The following is a 24,219-nucleotide window of genomic DNA, read 5'->3' on the forward strand; positions in this document are numbered from 1 at the left end:
TCACCCCGCTATCATCCAGAAGGCGAGATCAGTACAGGTGCATCAAAGCTGGGACTGAGAGACTGAAAAACAGCTTCTATCTCAAGGCCATCAGACTGTTAAACAGCCACAACTAACATTGAGTGGCTGCTGCCAACACACTGACACAACTCCAGCCACTTTAATAATGTAAAAATTTATGAAAATTGTATCACTGGCCACTTTAAACAATGCCACTTCATATAATGTTTACACACCCTACATTACTCATCTCATATGTCTATACTATACTATATACTATCTACTGCATCTTGCCATCTTGATGTAATACATGTATCACTAGCCACTTTAAACAATGCCATTTTTATATGTTTACATACCATACATTACTCATCTCATATGTATATACTGTACCCGATACCATCTACTGCATCTTGCCTATGCCGTTCTGTAACATCACTCATTCATATATTTTTATGTACATATTCTTCATTCCTTTACACTTGTGTGTAGAAGGTAGTTGTTGTGAAATTCTTAGGTTAGATTACTCGTTGGTTATTACAAGCATTTCGTTACACTCGCATTAACATCTGCTAACCATGTGTACGTGACAAATAAAATTTGATTTGATTTTGAAGTGCCGACTTTTATTTTGAAGGTTTCCTCATTACGATATAAAAAAAACGTGACGTCATTGCCAGTGCTGCTGCTAGCAGAATAGTTCGCGCTAATTAACGGTTGTCTGGGTCCATTTAACTTTTGTTTCTTATCAGTATATTTCACCCAGATGCAATATTTATTGTTTGTACTGTAGTCATATTTTGTTGGTTTATTGCCCGCTAATGTTCGTTGGCTGACTGGCTTCGTCCTGATCCAAGTGAAGATGAAGCGCTGCGATGCCCTCTGATTTTATATCCCTCAGCTCCGATCTCGACCTTAATTCCCCCAAATCCCTTTACTCTAAAGGTAAGAATTATATAAATGTTATCCCTTGTGGCATAAATGCATTTGAACAGTTTTCCAATTGTTTTTGGACTATGAGTGATTAACGGGTAGATAGCTAGCTAGATAACGTTAGCTAGTTGGCTAGCTAGATAACGTTAGCTAGCTAACGTTAGTACCGTTCGTTGGCTAAAGTATCCAGAGAACTGATGCGCGATAGCTAGTTAGCTAATGTGTGCAAGATGGACAAACTATAGGGACCAACTAGCATCTAACGTTAGCTAGCAGCAGGAGGCGTGTTGTGTTATTGTTTTCCCTCGGGGCACTCGTTGTGGTTCGGTCCCATGACTATGGGCGGCGTGATATCTAAACGTTTTCTAAGGTTAGGTTCACGTTGTATAGTAACAAACGTCTCCTCGATGTATTGTTTAATGTGTCACGATGGTTTAGCTAGTTGGCTACATTAGCCACCAGGCTCCATTGCCATGGCCCGGTAAACCAAATACCGAGAATCAGACTAGACCAGTTGGCAAGCATTTAGGCGCGTAACAGGTTAAAACCAGGTCATCTGCCTGGTGTGGAATGCGTGAAAGTGCCCCCCTTTTCGTTGTGTGCTTACAACTGTGTGTGTGTTTCTGGTTTTACTATCCATGTGGGTACCAGAAGTCCTCACAAGGATAGTTAAACAAAGAACATTCGGACAAGAGGGGAAATGTCGCAGGTCCCCAAAAGGAAAAATGCGACTTTAGGTTAGGAGAAATAGTATTTTGAATGGGAATCAATTGTTTGGTCACATGTTACAGTAAATAGCGAATTGGCAGGCCTTGTCAAAAGTTAAGTACGAGTTTTAAGGTAGGTTCAGAAATCACCCTATTCAGAATTATATTTAACATGATAGCTATATTATCAATATTATCTACTTACCTAATCTTATTGGTTTGAATAACATCTAGTCCCCGTATTGAAACAATGTAACCCCTTTCGGTCTGAATAACAAAAGTGAAGTGCATTTTATTATTGGTATAATAGTAAGGTAGTAAGATAAATGTGTAGCTTGACCTACAAACCAGTTTCTTAGAAACATCTAATGTCCAAGTCTAGCTGTATCTCTGATTAGGCTACTTGGCCAGTTGATGCGGTGGGTGCTGACTGAGTTATGACTGATGCAAAGCTGCTCCTGTGATAACAGCTATGAACAGGCTTCCTTTTCCTCTGTCACTGCTCAGCCCACTCCTCCTCCAGTCCAGCTGTGTCCGGAAGTGATCAAAACCTGGGGGGTTCCAGTCAAAATACCTTCTACAGGTGGAAGATAAGACTGGCATATGTTGATAGTGGTGTCAACTCCTTGGCATAACTTTATAAAAAACAGAATTATAGACACACTGCTGTCTTGGTGCATGAGGTCTGCTAGTGGTTTTGAACCTCTCGTCTTATTCCTTATTGGCTAGTCATCTAGGACTAGTTAGGGGCTTGCAGCGAAGGAATGCTACTGTGTGTTTTGAGTTCTGTTTTCTGATGTAGGCCTAACGCAATGTTTTTTTCTTTCTTCTGAATTCTGAACTCTCTCTTTCCCCACAATCTACAGATGCCCTGTATATGGACTAGCCTACCTGCTGATACAATGGTTCAGACACATCTGTCCAGACCCTGTGTGTTGTACACTAATACGGCAGTATATTAAAGGCCCTGGCATGCTAACATGAGCTAGCCATATGGTGCTGCGGTCGAATGTGATGAGGAGTGTGTACCTTATTTATATGACAGTAATTGGCTAACTGGCGGCCCACGGGCCGACTTTGGCCCAGGCTGGTTTTATTTGACCACCCAAGTTTAATGAGCACATAATATAAAAATGATTATTTATTGTCATTGTTGGACATGAGACTGTAAAAACACTAGGAAATCAGCTCAAAGTGATTTTCATTTAGCAATCTGTTCCCAAGTATTCTCACGCATAATAGACGTGATGGGATACAAATGTTAGCAAGGTTTGAAATGATTGTTTTTGTCGTATTATATCTGTTTGGGCTTCTTGCGGTCAATTTGCAGTTTACAAATTATTTGTAATTATCTTCCGACCATCCGCCCAAAAAACAATCAGCCCGTGAATAGACCTAGGCTGTGCTATCCATGACCTAGTCAGCCTATTGTATTTCAATGTCTGGCTTTATATTTGCAGTGAGTGCAGACTGCAGAGTGGGTAGGATCTTTGTCTTTTAATCTCATAGAACCAGACGTGTGTCTAAATATTGCATCCAAGCTGTAGCTGTGACGTCTGGCATGCATGATTACCTATGAGTTAAATATGCATGTTAGAAGACTGGGCATTGCTAGAGACTGGTGGATTTTTGGCACCCAGCTTGTGGGCTGGCAGTTGTAACATAAACACATTTCTGTGTCATCAAAGCAAAGGGCCAGCTGCGAGAGAAAAAAATAGTCTGACCGTTGGCTTGGCACAGCTTCAAAGCTAGTGTAATGTGAGCAGTGTGTAGCCAGCCGACAGCATAAGTATGTGGTGAGGTAATCGGATTGTAGTAGGGGAAGTATGCAAGACTTGGCTGACTTGTAGGCCTAGGCTAATAAAAGAGAATTGTTATAATCTAGGCCTATTGCTGTGCTTTTCCCCCCACATCAAAATCTGTACAAATCACAATCTTTCTGTTGATTTCTTTCGTTTCATGCAAACATTATGGGGTTTTTGCAAATGTCTAATTTCCATAGCAAATTAGCAGATCCCACCTAGTATGGAGAACTAGAAGGAGAGAAATACTGTGGTATGGGGGAGCGAATGGGTTTAGTGCCGAGGCAATGGGTTTAGTGCCTGGGCAATGAGTTTAGTGCCTGGGCAATGGGTTTTGGTGGAGTGTAGTCTACCTCCAACCACATCAAGTAGGTATCGTCGGTACTTGTAAAAATGTCCATTCTTTCATGCGTAACTTGTACCTATGGATATCGACAGTATCGACTGATACCGATTCAATGTAGTCGGGGGTAGGCTACACTCTGCCGAAACTCATCGCCTCGGGACTCATCTCCATCGAGAAAGGTGGAGTTGAGAATTCTTGGTTAAGGTAGGACTAGCCTAAGCCTTTTGGTTTGGTCACTATGCTGCTGGGGTTGACTTATTACAGGCAGATCAGATGACTGCTTGCTAGGCTACATATGCTGGATGGATACGCTGCATATCCACAGTAGATATATCTGTGTCAGGATGTCGATGAGCTATGTTTCTTAGCAACCAGGCGACCTCTCACTCTTAGTGGTGGTGTTTGGTGCACTTTTAAACCCCCTGATTTCTCTCCTCATCCTCCTCTTCCTCACCAGAGTCTGTGTATGACCTCCTCCCTAAGGAGCTCCAGCTGCAGCCGTCCTCCTCCAAGACAGACACACCCACCATGAGCCAGAAGAGTGGGGGAGAGGCCGGTCCGCCCCCTTCTGCATCCCTGGCCTCAGGTAAGCCCCTCACTCTCAACCCACCAGCCTCACCTAGGATCAGATTACTCTCCTCATAACCTCACCTAGATCATTAGTAGGCAGAACATTAGGCTGACCTTAGATCAGTGTCTAGGGAACAACTCTCCACCCTTCCTGCTGAGTGCCTAGTGGTGGGTGCTAGTGGTGCTCTGTTGTGGGAAATTGAGTCTTCACCTCTGTAGGGCAAATGCAGGCCGTGGTTCCTGTAGACAGGACAGGTGTGAGAGAGTGGGAATAAATATAGTTTAAATAAAAATTGAATGAGCATGACCTTGGTCTATATATTCCTAAAGTCATGTTAGGCTTTAGACTACTGTTGCCTGTAATCTGTCGCTCTAGTGTCTATAATCAAAATATAATTCTGTTTTGTTTTCATTCATTTGATTGTTCTATGTTTTCATCTCTCTTACATAGGGAGATGTAAATGAATCAAACCCATCACTCGAGACTGTATTTACTGCCAGTTTCTATTGTTACTTTTTATTCTCAGATGGTGGGAAGAGGTGAAAACAGCTGGTTATAATTAGCAAGGCTGACTAATTAGCAATCTTGTCCTTTTAGCACTTCTGAATTAGCATGCCTGTCTGGTATAGCCTTTCTGTGAAGAAGATAAGATGACGAGCATAAAGAAATATCTCAAGAGATCTTGTATTAGGCCTAGATTAGAACAAAATGATATGTGGTAGTGTCACCTCAGTGAATGGGGTATTAAAACAGAACGTGAAAATGGCAGAGTACTCATACCCAAGACTAGTAGACCACTTCCTTTTATCACAGGAAGCTGACTGAACTTGGTAGTCTTGTGGCTGCTGTCATTGTGCACAGTAAACCAGAAGTAGGTATAAGTTGACCCTAACCACTGATACAGGCTCCGATATATTCTTAACCCCCTTATTGGTTACTGTTAGGATTGGGGTGTAGGGTAGCCTGTCCCAGATCTATATGTGTTTTAGCCAACTCCTCTGACTCTCCTTGTCATGCCATACATGTGCCAGGCTAGGGTAATCTGATCCTAGATATGTGGTTACAGGCATCTTCTACCTCAAGCTCAGTTTTCCAAGTCTAGCTTGGGACCAGTCATCGCACTAGCTTTTCACACCAAACATATCTGCCACAGCTGTACTGAAGCACGACAAATCTATGAAGAGACAACTTAAAAAGTTATATCCTCACAACAGTATTTCATTGATTTCATTTGCGGATTGCCAGGAATTTCAGTCATGACTGATCAGCTCTTGTTGCTCATTGGCTGTCTCATTTGTATTGCAGGAAGTTTCCTCCCTCTGAGGCAGGGGGTGGCTGCATATAAAATGGCCTGCAGGTCACTGCTCCATAGGTCAGAGCCTTGTTTATTCTGTTGCCATGGTTACGCTCAGTCCAAGCCCAATCCTCCAATTGGCATGTTCAGACCATTGTATAGGCCTAAGACTGTATGCACAAACTGCTCTAGCCTCACTCTACATTTAATTTGGCACCGCATCTTTAGTTTGCAAATTTGTCTGTTAAGAGGAAAGTCTTACTGACCAGATTTAGCTGTTTTTTGTTTCTGGCAATGTGTATGTAACAATTTTAGAAGCTTGCTTTAGTTTTTTGTAAACAAAGCATGTCAGTTTTGTCATGTTGATTTTTAAAGAGCAGGTTGTAGTAGGAATTAAACATTCCAATGGGGGAAACATGGGGCCTATTTGTACCATTCTCAACTTTAACTTCAGAAAATTTGATCAACACCAGAGAGCTCTGGCATGCACAGTGAGGGAATGTAGCCACACACAAAACATCCTCAAATGAATTTAGAGTTGGGAAGAAGGACATTTCTAGATAAATCATGGCCAAATTAAGCTGTTTGAATGGGACTGCTAGCCTGCCTTATATTGACATCTGTATTAACAATGCCATCTTCCACACTCCAGATGCCACCTCCTCCACTTCCAGCCCTTCTTCATCCTCCTCTCAAGACATGGGAGACCCCTGCACCACTGGCCCCAGACCCAGCACAGCCCCCTCTACCTCAGCCATGGAACAGCCCCAGCCCCCCCTCCTCCACCATCCCAGCAGTGCCCCTAGAGAGGGTTCCGGAGACCCAGTGGTTTCAGAGATGCAGGGGGTAGAGGGAGCTCTGTCTACCCTTGGAGGTGGATGCTGCAGTGGGACCAGCTCTGGAACAGGAGGAGGAGACCCAGGAGCAGGGGGGGTGGGAGCCCAGCAGCAGCCCCAGAACACCCCCTCTAAGCGGAGGCCAGTGCTGAGCATCTCTCCCCCTCCAGAGGACCTATTTGATGACAGCAATATGTCCTGCCAGGAGGATCCATCCCCATCTGGGCCAGCAGGGCCAGACTCGGAACACAGCAGCAGCATCTGGGCCGACGACTCAGCCTCCAACTTCAGCCTGATCAGCTCCAGCTCCTACAACGACAACACAGAGGTCCCCCGCAAATCCCGTAAACGCACCCCCCGCCAGCGGCCCGGGCCCAAGCCTGCACCCCCAGAGGACAGCATGGACGTGTTTGATGCAGACAGTGCCAAGGCCCCACACTTTGTTCTGTCTCAGCTGGGACCAGACAAGGCCAGTCCCAAGCCCAGGTAGGTTGAATAGAATGCTAGTCCCAATACAACGGCAGAAGTCTTACCAGACTTGATACATATCAATCAAGCATAGTTTATTAAAAATAGATACTTACAAACAAATATAAGAACATGTTTCAGTTTAATACAATACACAAGAAAACAAGGTGTGTGTATCACAGTGAACCCAAACTGTACTGTACAGTACATGTGCAGTGTGTGTGTGTGTGTGCGCACCTATCTCTCAGCAAAAAAAGAAACGTCCCCTTTTCAGTACCCTGTCTCAAGGTAATTAATTAAAATCCAAATAACTTCACAGATCTTCATTGTAAAGGGTTTAAACACTGTTTCCCATGCTTGTTCAATGAACCATAAACAATTAATGAACATGCACCTGTGAAACGGTCATTAAGATACTAACAGCTTACAGACGGTAGGCAATTATGGTCACAGTTATGAAAACTTAGGACACTAAAGAGGCCTTTCTACTGACTGAAAAACAGGGTCCCTGCTGATCTGTGTGAACGTGCCTTGGGCATGCTGCAAGGAGGCGTGAGGACTGCAGATGTGTCCAGGGCAATAAATTGCAATGTTCGTACTGTGAGACGCCTAAGACAGGGAGACGGGACAAACAGCTGATCGTCCTCGCAGTCGCAGACCACGTGTAACAACACCTGCACAGGATTGGTACAGCCGAACATCACACCTGCGGGACAGGTACAGGATGGCAACGACAACTGCCCGAGTTTCACCAGGAATGCACAATCCCTCCATCCAGTGCTCAGACTGTCCGCAATAGGCTGAGAGAGGCTGGACTGAGGCCTTGTAGGCCTGTTGTAAGGCAGGTCCTCAGCAGACATCACTGGCAACAATTTCGACCAATGAGCACAAACCCACCGTCGCTGGACCAGACAGGACTGGCAAAAAAGTGCTCTTCACTGACGAGTCGCGGTTTTGTCTCACCAGGGGTGATGGTCGGATTTGCGTTTATCGTCGAAGGAATGAGCGTTACACAGAGGCCTGTACTCTTGAGCGGGATCGATTTGGAGGTGGAGGGTCCGTCATGGTCTGGGGCGGTGTGTCACAGCATCATTGGACTGAGCTTGTTGTCATTGCAGGCAATCTCAACGCTGTGCGTTACAGGGAAGACATCTTCCTCCCTCATGTGGTACCCTTCCTGCAGGCTCATCCTGACATGCCCCTCCAGCACGGCCAGGCACGACTCGAACACCATCATTACATTTGCCGATGAGACAACAGTGGTAGTTGGCCTGATCACCAACAACAACGAGACAGCCTACAGGGAGGAGGTCAAGACAAAGGAGATGATTGTGGACGACAGGGAAAAGAGGACCGAGCATGCCCCCATTCTCATCGACAGGGCTGCAGTGTTGCAGGTTGAGAGCTTCAAGTTCCTTGGTGTCCACATCACCAACAAACTAACATGGTCCAAGCACACCATGACAGACATGAAGCGGGCACGACAAAACCTATTCCCCCTCAGGAGACTGAAAAGATTTGGCATGGGTCCTCAGACCCCCAAAAGGTTTTTACAGCTGCTCCATCGAGAGTATTCTGACTGGTTGCATCACTGCCTGGTATGGCAACTGCTTAGCCTCCGACCGTAAGGCACTACAGAGGGTAGTGCGAATGGCCCAGTACATCACTGGGGCCAAGCTTCCTGCCATCCAGGACCTCTATACCAGGTGGTGTCAGAGGAAGGCCCTGAAAATTGTCAAAGACTCCAGCCACCCTAGTCATAGACTGTTCTCTCTGCTTCCACACGGCAAGTGGTACCGGAGCGCAAGGTCTTGGTCCAAGAGGCTTCTAAACGGCGTCCAAGCCATAAGACTCCTGAACATCTAATCAAATGGCTACCCAGACTGTTCACATTGCCCCCTTCCCCTCTCCACACCACTGCCACTCTGTTGTCATCTATGCAAAGTCACTTCAATTAACTCTACCTACATGTACATACTACCTCAACTAATGGACAGTGCAGTTTTTGCTACTGCATTGTCGGTTAGGGGCTTGTAAGCATTTCACTGTAAGTCTACACCTGTTGTATTCATTCGGGGGATGTGACGAATAAAATTTGATGGAACTTGTTCAGTTTATGTCTGTTATATGTTATTTCCATACAAATATGTACACGTTAAGTTTGCTGAAAATGAACACAGTTGACAGTGAGAGGATGTTTTATTTTTTTGCTGAGTTTATATAGATGTATAGTATCAGTCAAGTTTGAATACACCTACTCATTCCATGGTTTTTCTTTAATTGTACTATTTTGTACATTGGAGAATAATAGACATCAACTATGAAAACACATTTGGAATCATGTAGTAACCAAAAAAAGTGTAAAACAAAGCTGTCATCAAGGCAAAGAAGCCACCTTTTGCCTTGATGACAGCTTTGCACAGTCTTGGCATTCTTTCAACCAGCTTCACCTGGAATGCTTTTCCCATGATCTTGAAGGAGGTCCCACGTGCTGAGCACTTGTTGGCTGCTTGTCCTTCACTCTGCGGTCTAACTCATCTCAATTGGGTTGAGGTCGGGTGATTGTGGAGGCCAGGTCATCTGATGCAGCACTCCATCACTCTCCTTCTTGGTCAAATAGCCCTTACCCAGCCTGGAGGTGTGTACCAGTCTTGGAATTGTGTCAACTCGCTACCCAACTCGCTTTACTTGTGACATATTGTTAAATGCACTAAAGAGGGACAATGGGTACATATTGAAGATGCACATGCTCATCCCCAGAATCCCGTCAGGGATGTCCTTGTCCCATCGCGCTCTAGCGACTCCTGGGTTGTGTTTGGGAGGACAGACGGCTCTCGACCTTCGCCTCTCCCGAGTCCGTACGGTAGTTTCAGCAATGGGACAAGACTGTAACTACCAATTGGGGAGAAAAAAGGGGCACATCTTTTTTTATTTTGGACTGAACAAAAATATAAATGCAACATGTAACGTGTTGGTCCCATGAAAAAATAAAAAAGCTGATCCCAGAAATGTTCCATATGCACAAAAAGCGTGTTTCTCAAAAAATGTTTTGTTTACACCCCTGTTCGTGAGCATTTCTCCTTTGCCAAGATAATCCATCCACCTGACAGTGTCAATAAGCTGATTAAACAGCATGATCATTACACAGGTGCACCTTGTGCTGGGGAGAATAAAAGGCCACTCTAAAATGTTATGTTTTGTCTTGACACAGTTGTCTCAAAAATTGGTATGCTGACTGCAGGAATGTCCACCAGAGCTGTTGCCAGATCATTTTATGTTAATTACTCTACCATAAGTGGCCTCCAACATCATTTTAGAGAATTTGACAGTATGTCTATCCAGCTTCACAATCGCAGACCATATGTAACCACACCAGCCCAGGACCTCCACATCCGGCATCTTCACCTGCGGGATCGTCTGAGACCAGCCACCCGTAGAGCTGATGTAACTGTGGGTTTGCACAAACTGTCAAACCATCTCAGGGAAGCTCATTTGAGTGCTCGTCGTCCTCACCAGGGTCTTGACCTGACTGCAGTTCGGTATCGTAACCGACTTCAGTGGGCAAGTGCTCACCTTCGGTGGCTACTGGCACGCTGGAGAAGTTTGCTCTTCACAGATAAATCACGGTTTCAACTGTACCGGGCAGATGGCAGACAGTGTATTGTGTCGTGTGGGTGAGCCCCGTGGTGGGGTTATGGTTTGGGCAGGCATAAGTTACGGACAACCAAAATAATTGCATTTTATTGATGGCAATTTGAATGCACAGAGATACCTCCATCACCATGTTTCAGCATGATAATGCACGGCTCCATTAGAAGAGTGGGATAACATTCCAAAGGCTACAATCAACAGCCTGATCAACTCTATTCCGAAGGAGATGTCGCGCTGCATGAGACAAATGGTGGTCACACCAGATACAGACGTGTTTTTGGATCCACGCCCCTACTTATCTGTGACCAACAGATATATCTATGTTCCCAGTCATGTGAAATCCATAGATTAGGGCTTAATTAATTTATTTGTGTTGCGTGTTCTCCAGTTCTCTGGAGGCTGGGTGCCTGCTGAAGGGATGTCTTCTGTCAGGTCAGTACCCCCAGAAGAGTGAGGGTAAGGAGCTGAAGATCCTGTTGCAGCCAGAGACCCAGCACCGGGCACGCTACCTGACCGAGGGCAGCCGCGGCTCTGTCAAAGACCGCACCCAACAGGGCTTCCCCACAGTCAAGGTGAGACGCTTTCTTTTTCCAACCATTTTAAATAAACCATATTAGTCATTAGGTTGATTTGTCTGTTAAGCTGTGTTGCACTCTCAACTCTACTCACCAACTTCTCTCTCCAGTTGGAGGGTGTCAGTGAGCCGGTGGTGCTGCAGGTGTTTGTGGCCAGTGACACAGGCAGAGTGAAGCCTCATGGGTTCTACCAGGCCTGCAGGGTGACAGGCCGAAATACCAAAGCCTGCAAAGAAGTGGACATCGAGGGAACCACTGTCATAGAGGTCCCCCTGGAGCCCAGCAACGCCATGTCACTGGCGTAAGGGACTCATTAATTGAGTTAATGAAAATTGATGCGTTGTTGAAATATCAGCGTGTTACTGTGTGTTTGTTTCACCATCTGAACATTTTGTAACATTGAATCTTGACAGGGTTGACTGTGTGGGGATCCTGAAGCTGCGTAACGCGGACGTGGAGGCTCGTATTGGGGTTGCCGGGTCCAAGAAGAAGAGCACCCGGGCCAGGCTGGCCTTTAGAGTCAACATCCCGCATGCTGATGGGTCTGTCCTTACCCTGCAGACCACCTCCTCACCCATCCTCTGCAGTGAGTCAACTACCACCGTATTCATACAAACACAAATAACTACTGGGTATCCAGACTTTAAAGTAAATTTAGATGTATATGTGCTTGTTTGATGTTCATTCAATGCAGTGCGTTCATGTCGGGCTGGAACAAAAGCTGGAACAACACGTAGCTCCAATAGTAGGATTTTGTGGACCGCAATTATTCATACTCTGCTGTGTCCTTCCCCAGCCCAGCCAGCGGGGGTGCCAGAGATCCTGAAGAAGAGTCTCCACAGCTGTTCAGTGAGAGGAGGAGAGGAGCTCTTCATCATAGGGAAGAACTTCCTCAAAGGAACCAAGGTCATATTCCAGGAGAACCCAGCAGGTGCCAGCACTAACCTGCCTGTCTTCTTCCTTTCTTTCCTGTCCTCTTTTCCCTTTCCTCATATCCCTTTCTGTGATGTCTCCTCATTGAGTGGCTTTAAAAATCTCTCTATATATTGATAAAACATTGATTCGTTTCCAGATGATAACTTGTGGCAGGCCGAGGCAGAGATTGACATGGAGCTGTTCCATCAGGTAGCCCATTGATATCATTGCATGAGAGATGCATATGGATCATGAGCTGACTTTGTCCTAATGATGATGTTGTTTCCTCTAGAATCATGTGATAGTGAAGGTTCCTCCCTACCACAACCTGTCTGTCTCCTCTCCTGTCTCTGTGGGCGTCTACATCATGACCAATGCCGGGAGGTCACATGACGTACAGCCCTTCACATATACCCCAGACTCAGGTGTGCCCTGCTAAGAAAGGAGTGATGAAGGGTTCACTAAGGCTCCCTCTATGGTATACAAGGCGTGTGTTTCTCTCTCTTGGTCAACCTGCTTTTTTGTTCTGTCCCACACCAGAGCACTCCCTGGACATGTCTGTGAAGACAGAGGGGTCTTCTCTGGCTAAGGCCTGCACCTTCCAGGACCAGATCAAGTCTCTGGCCTCTGACCCTGCCCAGTCTGCTGGTGAACTGGTCAAACGACAGGAGGTCACCCCTATGGAGGTCTCCAGCAATACTCCATCCACAGCACTCTTCAAGGTAGGAGAAATATACCAGTTATGTTTATCCCAGGATCCTTGATTGTACATTTAGATCAGGTGGTTTGGCTGGGACGTCACTCTTCAGTTGTATCAATAAAAGAAGACATCGGGATCCAGAGTCTTTGGGCAAATTGTAGGGAAGTGTGTAGATTCTAGGAAATATTTAATTCCTCTCTTTTTGTCTCCTTCCTTTAGCCGTCATCTGACACCCTCGTCTCGGTCCAGCAAACCCTGGAGCTGAGCTCCAGCACCCCGCCTAGCACTGAGTCCTTCCCCAGCCCCATGCCTCTCCAGCCTGGGGAGGTTGACTTCCCCCAGTCCCAAGTCTTCCCCTCCCTGGAGCCCCTCTGCACCATCCAGAAGCAGGACATCGCCCCCACCACCTCCTTCCCTGTCTCCAGCGACAACACCACCCTCCCCCCTGTCCCCCCAGAGGTACCCCAGCAGTTTCTCCGGGACCCCCAGGAGAGCCTGCCTCAAGATTCCTCCAACCCCAGCAGTGAGGTGGTGGTAGTGGGCATGTCCCAGATGGCACCCCAGTCCCAGCTCCCCCTGTTCCCCCAGGACGGGGTGGCACAGCTGGAGAGGGCAGTAAGGGAGCTCCAGGCAGGGGGAAGCGACCTGGTACAACAGGTTATGGAGGCAGCAGTGGCTCAACAGCAGCTCAACTCAGTGTTGTACAGCCCCACACCCTCCACTGACTCACTGCAGCAACACGTACAGGACACCATGAACAGCCTGAGACTGGGGGGAGCTGAGGGCTCTCTGGCCACACAACACCTACAGATACAACAGCAACAACAGCAGATCCTTGGCAACATGCATCAACAGCAGCAGCAGTTACATCAACAGCAAGTCCTTGGCAACATACAGCTACAACAGCAATTATTATTACAGCCACAGGATCAACAACTGCAGCAACAGATACTGGGTAACCTACAACAACATCAACAGTTTCAACAGCAGCAGCAGGTACTTGGCAACATACAGCTACATGATCATCAACAACTTCAGCAGCAGCAACAAGTACTGGACAACCTACAACATCAAAACCAAGCACTAGGCAACCTGCAACAGCACCAGCTACATCAGCAACAGTTACAACAGCAGCTCCAGACTGAGTTCCTCCAGCCCCAGATCCACTCCTCATCTCAGCCCCAGCAGCAGCCTGTGTCTCTCCTCCAGCAGGCTGGGGAGCTGCTCACCATCCAGACCTCCAGCTTCCCCCAGGAGCCCCCATCCCACTCCTCTCCTCCCCAGCAGCTCTTCCAGTCCCCCAGGCCTCTGTCAGAGACCTCCAGCCCCCAGCACCAGGCAGCCCTGCTGCAGAACACTCTGACTGTGCTGACCAGTGGTAGCCTCAGTCAGGAGCAGCAGGCCACAGGGTCCACACTGTTCCTTTCTCCCAACACCCTCTCTAACCAGGGTAGTCAACAGCAGCTAGCGTTCCTGTCCTCCATGGAGACATCAGCCTGTGAGCCCCAGACAATGTCAATGTTCCAGGCCCAGCAGCAGCAGAGCACCCCCATGGACCATCAACAGTCCCTTCAGCAGACACAACTACAGCAAACCCAGCAGATTCCCATGGCTCAGCAGAGCTCCTTGTTCCAGACTAGCACTCTGCCCCCCAGCCAGCACCCTCAGCCCCAGCCCACCGGCCTCCTCCTCTGCACCGCCTCCCTCAAACCCCAGGCTCTGCCCCCAGCCCTCCTCTTTAGTACCCAGTCCCAGGGCCCCTCCATGGGCAACAACAGCACCCCTTGCCCCCAGGACACCCCTGCTTCCCTCTTGTTCTCCCAGCCCACCATGGTGGGGGTCAGGGTTGAGGTAGCCCAGACGGACCCAGTGGAGCCCATGTTATTCCAGGACCAGAGCTCCTCTGTAGGGGGGACCCCTGCCTCCAGAAATACCCCTCCGCAGGGTCTGTTCCAGGGGCAGCAACCTATGCAGGTGGGCTCCAGCTCAGTTAATGGCCCTCCCAGCCAGCAGGTGGAGCTGTTCCTGCCACAGGGTTCTCTTTCTGGTCTGCAGGGCAGCATGGCTACACAGGAACTAGGAAACCAGGCTGCAGCAGGGGAAACTATCTTTGTAATGCAGAGTGGGCTGGGGGTTGTGGGACTGCAAAGTACCACATCCTCCCCTGGTAAGAGACCCCCAGAGCAGCTGTTCCAGACGGGAGTGAGCGGGAACGTTGGCCAGCCAGGAGTACAACCCAACCTGTTTGTGTTTGGCCTCCAGAACGGTGAGACTGCTTTACCTGACAGGATCAGTACTCCGCATGGACAATAGTAGAGGAATATTTACTTACTTGATATATAATACCCCAATTGATACATTTTAAGTCTTTGTGTGACATCCTTCTTTCTCCTCAGATTCCTCCCAGCTGATGACGTCCTCTGGTTCTACAATGTCTGCCCAGAGCCAGCCCCAGAACCACAACCCTTTGCAGGCCAGCCACATCCAGCCTCTCATGGACCCAAACATGGCCCAGACTGCCACACCCATGCAGACTAATCTTCAGACACCTATGCAGACTGGTCTACAAAACGCCATGAGTAGCTTAGAAAATGCCTTGCAGGCCAACCTACAGACCCCAATGCAGACCAACATACAGACTACCATAGAAACAACCCCCATGCAGACCAACCTCCAGACCCCCATGCAGACCAACCTCCAGACCCCCATGCAGACCAACCTCCAGACCCCCATGAACGCCTCCCAGAACATGGAGAAGATAGAGGACCTGCTGGGGAGCCTACAGGAGCAGTGATCTTTACTGGGACCACCGATACACTGATGGGGGTTCTAGTGACTTCTGCCCACTCTTTGAACCGCAGACTGGGCCAGGTTGTGTCTGCTGCTTACAATACAACCCCTCCAAGCAACACAGATATGGAGAATGGGGGTAGAGATGTCTGGCCATGCTAGGAACCCCCTAAGAACATGAAGTAATTAAGACATTTTAAAGATTTTATCAGACGTGCTTGTGTACCCCTAGCTCATATTTTGATGATTGTCTGTACATGCATTGATAGACAGACGGCCGGGCAGACGGCGTTATGATGGATTGGTTGAGTGACTACTCCTCTTGCTGGATCAGAGGACATTAACTTCTGTATCCATCAGTCTCACATGCAGTGGTTCTTCTATTTCATACTGTGTTATTGATGGCCTAACATGGGGGGGGATACAGAAAGCTGGAGCAAAAGAGAAAGACAGATGGTGGATAGATTGTGAGATTTAAAAGCGAGAGAGTGAAAGAGAAGGGCAGCCAGATGAAGGCTGTGTTCTTGTGTACAGCACAGCTTCAGTCAGATCATACAGCAGTCAGTGTATCTGTCCAACATATCTCATATCTCTTCTTTTGGCAATTCCCATAGTCTGCGTTTAGTTGTGTATTAGTACACACAGGCTTTCTCCATTGTAAATGCTTAGTTTGCGTATGTTCTGCAACTTGTGTTTGTGGGGGAATTTTAGAATTTGATTTGGAAGCATTTCCAGTATATTGTGAATGGAAGGATGCTTTCTACTGGGGAAAGTGAAGCGTTGTGTGGTGTTATAAACATTAAGCACTTTATAAACTGTCTTGTGTGACCAGCCAATCCTTATATCCATCCAGAGGCTCTGGGGTTAGAGCACATGTACTTGTTGACCTCCATTTAAATAACCATTTGTAATGCTTTTTGTCACAGTATACATTTTAACACATTGTCCATGCATTTATACATTTTAACACATTGTCCATGCATTTATACATTTTAACACATTGTCCATGCATTTATACATTTTCACCATATTTTTTGAGATTTTTCTAAATATGTTTTTGTCTTAGTGTTGAATTCATCTGAAGCCTATTTATATCAAGTGATCCAGCCAGTGTCTGTCTGTCAATTCAGTCGGATTTCCCATAGTGAGTATACAGTCTTCGTTTTGATGTCTGTGTAACTAGCTCCTGTTCGTAGGCTTGCATATCTCTGCCTACACCCCCACAAAACATTTATAATTTAAGTCAATACATTGTGTGTACACATACATGAGTGGGTGTGTCATTTTTCTAAAAGATTTACAGCATATTGCTATCTGTAGCCTACAGTTTACTGTGTACTGTAACAATCTGCGTAATTTAACAGACTGTGTTTTACCTTGTCTTGTGTGTGGTTGTAGTTTTTAGTTGGTTTCTGGTTCATGTACTGACAGATGTTGAACTAGTACTGCCAGTGTTCAGGGCAGAGCTGTGCGAAATAGACATGCAGTACCTCTCCCATGCAACGTCACTAGGGACTCACAGCAACACAAAGGCTGTTCCAATATCCACACTAGCATACCATTTCCTATGGACTTCCACAGCCAAAGTAGTCTATTGGTATGCTATGCCTGAATGGGCATTGGAACATGCGCTTAAAATCTCTTACTTTGGCTGTTTAGACGGGCCACTCAATTCTGATCTTTTTCCACTAATTGGTCTTTTGACATCAGATCTTTTTCAGTGCTGATCTGATTGGTCAAAAGACCAATTAGTGAAAAAAATGTCAATTGGTCTGCCTATCTAAACACAGCCATGGAGAGAGCCATTCTCATGTTATCTATGTTATCTATGGTGCTATGTGCAGATGCGATGGACACTTCTAATGCGATGTTTATACTAATATTTTCTACTCATATCAACAGAACTGATATTAATCTTGTGGTTCAGTCTTGTGTTTCTATAGCGATGGCTGTGAGCAGGCAGCGTGAGGCGTGTGTATCTGGACTTACTGAAAACAAATGTTCTTTTCAAAACATCCTAATGTTTGTTAACTCATTTACTCTGTTTACTCTTTTTTTAAAACTCATTTTAAATAATGCAGCTTTCATGGATATTAAGTGTTTTTGTACAAATATTTTAAAATTACATTTGTAAGGTACTCTCCCAACAGTTTTGCCTCTTCTGTCATTTCCATGCAAATGAATATGCATTTGAACCCATGTTGCTCTACCCTGCTTTAGATTAAAGGTGATACTGCTATTCCATATCCAATAAGCAGTAGTCTGTTTGACATATTGACATAAACAGATGGAATGACAACTTTTCAGTTGTTGCTCAGATCCCTATATGCTCATGTAGGCATTTGACATTTCATATTTTCTCATTCTGTCCTGAGAAAGTATCTACTCCATATACAGATGTTTTCACCCATGAGTCAGATTACATGATGTTCTGATGTACAGTATATCATTGTTAAACTGTTGGACAAACTCCAGTGTACAGTTAGGTGTGTATACTACCAGATGTCTTCATGTAGAACACGGGCCAACAGTAGTAAACTCATTCTAAGCTAATCATACATTTTGAAATGGACACCGTTCCAGCATAGAAGTTATTTATTCTCACAGATAATGTATACTATTTTGGTTTCACCTATCCAAAATGTCAGTTTGTCCTAAACACAACAGATGATCACATCTCTAAATACTGATGTTCAAGCCTCCATTCTATTTCAATGGGGGATTTTCAAGAGCACATAATGTGGCATAGTAATGCCATACAACTAGATGAAGCCAACCTCTTGAGTATCTCCGCTCTGTGATGAATGTAGCTTTACCTCAGAAATCTGTTAGTACCGGACCAATTCTGTTTTTAGAGAAAATATTTGAGGTATCCTAATATTGACCCTTTGGTATGTTGGACGTGTGGAAATACATTATTTTGTGGTTCTAATGTCTGGTTTCATGTTCCAAGACCTACTGTCACACTCACTTCGATGTATCTATTGCTTAACTGTTTGAATTCATCACATTCATCTGAAAATACTAGCTGAAAAATAGCACACACATGGTCTCCATCCACAAATCAGTTGTCATCTCATGTGAATATGAATATCCATGTTGAAATGTGAGATAGGGGGGATCAGTTGTGAAGTTCTGTGTGCCTTGAAAAACCATCAGTGTAGTATGTTTACCAGATTCCCTTTGTGTCGTGAGTCAAGACTGCACATCTCCCTTGTCTAATGTTCTATGTCTAGATGAACTCTGACTTGTCATTCTTCAGTCTAGTGTCAGTGATCTGCTTTTAGTTCCATGACCACCTTAACCAATGCAGTGTGATTTAATGTCATCCATCCCTGGTTGCAATACTACAAATGTGATCACCTTCACTCTTGAACTGCTGTGCAGCTTAACACAAACTATACATGTTTGTTTCTATCCTAATTTCAGGACTGTTGAGATTCATAGTTGTGAGATGGAAAAAGGTGATTGTTCTGATTAGATGTTGCAGAAAGCTCTTGTTGGTGTGTGCTTGTCAGTATTACTGTTGCTGTGAAGAGCTTGACATGAGATCAAAAGGAGAAGTGATAAGCATTTATCAGTTTCAGTATCTATTCAGGCAATGCGTCAGAAGTTACCCTCTGTTTTGTCATACATAAATGTATTTTTGTGATGTATATTTCTCATTCTGCTGCTACATGATGAGTAAATAAAGATGAAGGTCTTTGCTTCAACTGTTTTCTTCTGGGTCAATGGTGGCTGGATATTAAAATGGACTCAATTTAGTGAACTCAAACACAAGATGTAGGGACATAAGTAGGCCTAATAGTTCTACATTTGAACAAAGTATCTGCACAAGTATACTAAACATTTCACAATACATCAGAAATGTATATTTGAACTCAAGGGGATTTCAGTCACGTCGATTCCAGAAGGTTCATTTGATCACTCCTGGGTCGTACTTCCAAGCCAGTCACTCTGCAGAGAGAAAAAGAAATGGTCTTTGACATACCTTTTTTACTAGGCTAGTTAATATATTTTTGGGGGTTGAGTGATTTGAAAATAACTTAACTGCAAAAAAGTCAACCCTTTTCCAACATACTGAGCCAATTGACACTTAAATATCGTATTTCATAATTTTGTAGGAGGAAAATGTCATGTTGAGGGTTCTTGAATCCTTTTATCTTAAAATGCTATGTTTTATACATTAAGGATTTTATGTAGTTGTAAACAGCTGGTTCGTGTCCACCGTGAGATCGGAGGCTTGGCACTCAGCATTAAGGAGATAAATTGGGGGTAAGGCCCTGCAATAGCCTAACGCCCTGTCTGGGGGGTGTACTTGTACATCAAACTGCCTCACACTACAACAACGGGAGATGGGCTCCAGCATGTTTTATTTAAACCCCAAAAATGAATGGATTTTTTGTTGTGGTTGATTAATTCATTACATCAGTTTGGGCAGTCTACATTGTGGATCCTTCAGTACAGCTGAGAACAATTTCACTCCTGAGTCTCCTGGATCGTTCCCATTCAGATCCAGCTGCCACATGCGTGAGGGGGTTGACTTCACAGCTGAAGCCAGAGAAGCAAAGCCTTCCTCTGTGATTGCACAGTGCCAAAGCCTGCAGAGGAGAAGAGAGAAGCACCTCACTATCACAACTCTATGCAGTTTGAGATTTGTTTAGCATGGGTGGAGAATAGTCAGAGTATGCAGAAAATATGATGCATGTTGTTAAGCATTGCTTATGTCAAAACACCAGGTTGTTTTACATTCCAAGAGATGTGCAGAACCATTCATTTAGAACACAAAGCATGACTGTGACTAATGTTCATAGCCATACTGTTGATAACAGGCTGATGCATACATAAGCCTGATATGGCCCTTACAGAAAATATTGTAGTTTTGAAACTGCAGTAACAGTGCAGTTACACTGCACAATTACTGCAGTAAAAAAATAACTTATTTTGGATGTAGCATACTGCGGTTATACTGCAATCTCTTTTCGTAAGGGGGGGCTGTGTGTGATTCACTTCATTAAGTAGATTCATGTTTAGTTGCGACAGTACATTTCTAGAGATACAACTGCAAGTATCATTTAAAACACACAAGGCATGATATTCAGTGACTCAGATAATGTATGTATTATCTTTAGTGAGGTAATGAATGTAGATTAGTGATTCATCTGCTGTACAAAATATACTGCATGACTCACAACATGCTCAGACTATGTTCATATTGATAACAAGCTGATGTATACAGAAAAGCTTGATATAGTTATACAGTTGTATTTGTGTGAAAGTTCAACAGGTGGCAATAGCACTTCATTAAACAGATGCACATTATTGATGTTTAGTTGAAAATATTCACTTCAGTATCTCCAGCTGACAGAGTGGATGCTTCAGTACAGCAGAGAGCAGCTTCACTCCTGAGACTCCTGGGTTATTGCAGCTGAGGTTCAGCTCTCTCAGGTGTGAGGGGTTTGACCTCAGAGCTGAAGCCAAAGCAACACAACCTTCCTCCTTAATTCGACAGTTATACAAGCTGTGTGGAGAGAATTAATTATATATCAACACGGTATGATTACAATGATGTAGTATATCAGAACTTTAAGGTTATTTCAATTCATATGATCTTGGTTACATACATTAATAATGACTATCAACTTTGTAATTATTCTATTCACATGTAATGCACTGTGAAGAACAGTATTCAGTTGTAATGCTTAATTCAGTGCACAAGTCAGTCTATAAAAATCACCAACAATAATGTTTGCTGTAGAGAAACTGGATCAAAGGTTTATATCTAGTCATCTTAACAGTCACCTTAATTTCTCCAGTTTGCAGCGTGGATCCTCTAGTACAGCAGAGAGCAGCTTCACTCCTGAGTCTATTGGTGTATTCTGGCTGAGGTCCAGCTCTCTCAGGTAGGAGGGGTTTGACCTCAGAGCTGAAGCCAAAGATGTAGATCCTTCCTCTGTAAGACCACAGTCTGACAGTCTGCAGATATAAAGAGATGGTATGATATCCATCAGCCTGAGTCATTGATTAAGGTGGGTGTGGCATGAGCAGGCAGTGATCAACAACGTATTTTACACTGATAGTAAAATATCAAAAGAGGCTTTTTTTGTGCAAAATATCTTTATGTAAAGTATGTTATCTATTGGAAAAAATATATTTTAGACAATATTCAAAACGGAAATGTTTACAATTAGTTTCCCTGCTCACTTCAGCTTTGCCAGTTTACAGCGTGGATCATCCAGTAGAGCAGAGAGCTGCATCACTCCTGAGTCTCCTGGTTTATTGTTGCTGAGGTCCAGCTCTCTCAGGTGGGAAACGGGGATTGACCTCAGAGCTGAGAACAAAGCACAGCCTTTCTCTTCAACGTCACATCCTGATAGCCTGTAGATACAGGAGAAAACCTGTTAACTGACACCGATCACATATTACTAATCAGGTAATATTTGTTTTAAATACAGATGAGTTTCTTTCCAAAATGCTATATACTTAGTGGCCAGTTTATTAGGTCCATCTAGTACCGGGTCAGACCCCCCTACGTCTAGAGAACAGCCTACATTCTTCTGGGCATGGAAAAGTTGCTCAATTGGTATCAGGGGACCTAATGTGTGCCAGGCAAACATTCCCCACACCATTACACCCCTGCCACCAGCCTGAACCATTGACATCAGACAGGATGGGGCCATTGATTCATGCTGCTTATGCCAAATCCTAACTCTGCCATCAGCATGATGCAACAGGAACCGTGATTCGTCAGACAAGGCAATGTTTTCCCACGTTTTAGCTGATAGGAGTGGAACCCGGTGTGGTCGTCTGCTGTAATAGCCCATCCGTGACAAAGACCAATGAGTTGTGCGTTCTGAGATGCCGTTCTGCACACCACTGTTGTACTGCTCCGTTATTTGCCAGTTTGTGGCTTGCCTGTTAGCTTGCACAATTCTTGCCATTCTCCTTTGACCTCTCATCAACGAGTTGCTTTCGCTCACAGGACTGCCGCTGACTGGATGATTTTTGTTTGTTGCAGTGCGTGAAAAACCGAGTAGGCCGGCCGTTTCTGAGATACTGGAACGGACGTTCCTGGCACTGACGATCATACCATGCTCAAAGTTGCTTAGGTTAATCATTTTGCCTATTCAAACGTTCAACTGAACACTAACTGAATGCCTCGATACCTGTTTTATATAACAAACCATGGCCACCTGACTCACTGTCTGTAGGAGTGAACCATTTTCGTGAATGGGGTGGTCTACCTACTGAATGTATATCCATTTTCAGAAATGGTAAATAGCTTTTATTGTTTAAAGAACTTAGTGAAATAACACACATCTCTTTTCATATCTAATCACGGCATGGGCTTGTTCAATTACAATTATTTGTTTAAAATCACTTGGTTACATTTCAGAGAGACAAAACCATGTTTATTTGCAAAACACAATATATGCGCCTCACTCTCAGAGAAATAAGTAGCACTGCTAGGTTTTACAGTCAAATTTAACATAACTAGATTTTTTTAGAAAGAACTGTACACATTTGTGACATCAACATTTTAAAACATGAATTAATACAGTAACATGAGTTCTGTATGTAAAATATTTACATTGGACATTTAGCAAATGCTCTTATCCAGAGCGACTTACAATTAGTGTATTCATCTTAAGATACGGTAGCTAGGTGAGACAACCACATATCACAGTCACATATACAGGGTATGAAGATTCCATTCCAGCTAAACAATATATAGTGTTTGAGAGACAACCACATATATAGGGTTTACCCTCCCCAAAAAATATTTGAATATACACCTCAAATTTATAATAAAAATAAATCTGAGAACAGTAATATTTTACACACTTTAACCTCTTAGTGATCCCTTCGCACCCATATTGCTGGAGAAAAAACACAGAATTCTTTAAAAAAATTGGTGGATATAACATTTTGGAAATATACTCTTCAGATGCTAATATCTTAATAGTTATCAACTAATGGTTATTTGGTAACACGACCAGGGACTCAACATAAAACCCATATGGTTCAGTTATGTGTATTGTTCACTCTGTAGATTATTCCTCAGTAGCTGTACAACATAACAATACAAACTTGAATTAACTAAACCATATAGGTTTCTTGTTGAGTCCATTTAGGATGATGAGAGTAATTAGTATGTTTAATTCAGTGAGTCACATTATCTATAATTTCAATTTTGTATCTCGAGTTATTGCCATGCACTCACCTTAGTTTCTCCAGTTTAAAGAGTGGATTATTTAGTACAGAGAAGAGAGGCTTCAAATTTGAGTCTTCTGAGAATTGCAGGCCCAGTTCTCTCAGGTGTGAAGGGTTTGATCTAAGAGCTGAACCCAGAGAAGCGAAGTCTTGCTCTGGGACACTACAGCTGCAGATAGAGAAAGATTATATCTTAATTCATTCTGTTTACATTGATCTGCATTATTCATTTATGGGATAGAATACTACACTCTTAGAAGAAAAGGTGCTATCATAAAAGGGTTCTTCAGCTGTCCCCATAGGAGAACTTTTTAAATAACCCTTGGTTCCAGGTAGAACCCTTTTGGTTCAAAGTAGAAATGTTTGGGGTTCCGTGTAGAACCCCGTTTCTTCCTAGAACAAAATAGGGTTCTCCGA

At 44.4% G+C, this 24,219-nt stretch overlaps 2 protein-coding genes across 7 annotated transcripts in view; one reads left to right on the top strand and one right to left on the bottom strand.

Moving 5' to 3' along the window:
* The first annotated feature begins 655 nt into the window (after window positions 1-655).
* Window positions 656-19,301, top strand: LOC139373089 (nuclear factor of activated T cells 5a). Its single transcript, XM_071113186.1, has 12 exons — window positions 656-945; window positions 4,246-4,374; window positions 6,306-6,975; window positions 10,997-11,180; window positions 11,294-11,484; window positions 11,597-11,769; window positions 11,980-12,114; window positions 12,256-12,308; window positions 12,391-12,523; window positions 12,639-12,820; window positions 13,018-15,064; window positions 15,195-19,301. Exons 1-12 carry the CDS (start codon window positions 876-878, stop codon window positions 15,590-15,592), a joined length of 4,365 nt encoding a protein of 1,454 aa, XP_070969287.1. The 5' UTR covers window positions 656-875; the 3' UTR covers window positions 15,593-19,301.
* The window catches only part of LOC139373070 (NLR family CARD domain-containing protein 3-like), a 30,291-nt gene continuing 25,218 nt past the window's right edge, over window positions 19,147-24,219 (bottom strand). For 3 of the 6 annotated variants that reach the window (XM_071113139.1, XM_071113159.1, XM_071113148.1), the window contains exons 20-25: window positions 23,813-23,971; window positions 21,793-21,966; window positions 21,391-21,564; window positions 20,936-21,109; window positions 20,016-20,189; window positions 19,147-19,545 (exon numbers count right to left, since the gene is read on the bottom strand). In XM_071113139.1, the coding sequence (XP_070969240.1) occupies window positions 19,485-19,545; window positions 20,016-20,189; window positions 20,936-21,109; window positions 21,391-21,564; window positions 21,793-21,966; window positions 23,813-23,971 (916 nt within the window). In that variant the 3' untranslated portion in view covers window positions 19,147-19,484. Of the gene's footprint in view, window positions 19,546-20,015; window positions 20,190-20,935; window positions 21,110-21,390; window positions 21,565-21,773; window positions 21,994-23,812; window positions 23,972-24,219 lie in introns of those variants that run through there. The other 3 variants (XR_011627533.1, XR_011627534.1, XM_071113173.1) reach the window with 3 other exon arrangements.

The sequence above is a fragment of the Oncorhynchus clarkii genome, chromosome 2, assembly GCF_045791955.1.
Source record: "Oncorhynchus clarkii lewisi isolate Uvic-CL-2024 chromosome 2, UVic_Ocla_1.0, whole genome shotgun sequence".
NCBI lineage: Eukaryota > Metazoa > Chordata > Actinopteri > Salmoniformes > Salmonidae > Oncorhynchus > Oncorhynchus clarkii.

Coding starts and splice junctions, on each gene's coding strand:
- LOC139373089 (XM_071113186.1), top strand. CDS start 876: ATGCCCTCTGATTTTATATCCCTCAGCTCCGATCTCGACCTTAATTCC. Junction 946..4,245: donor CAAATCCCTTTACTCTAAAG/GTAAGAATTATA, acceptor CTTCCTCACCAG/AGTCTGTGTATGACCTCCTC. Junction 4,375..6,305: donor TTCTGCATCCCTGGCCTCAG/GTAAGCCCCTCA, acceptor TCCACACTCCAG/ATGCCACCTCCTCCACTTCC.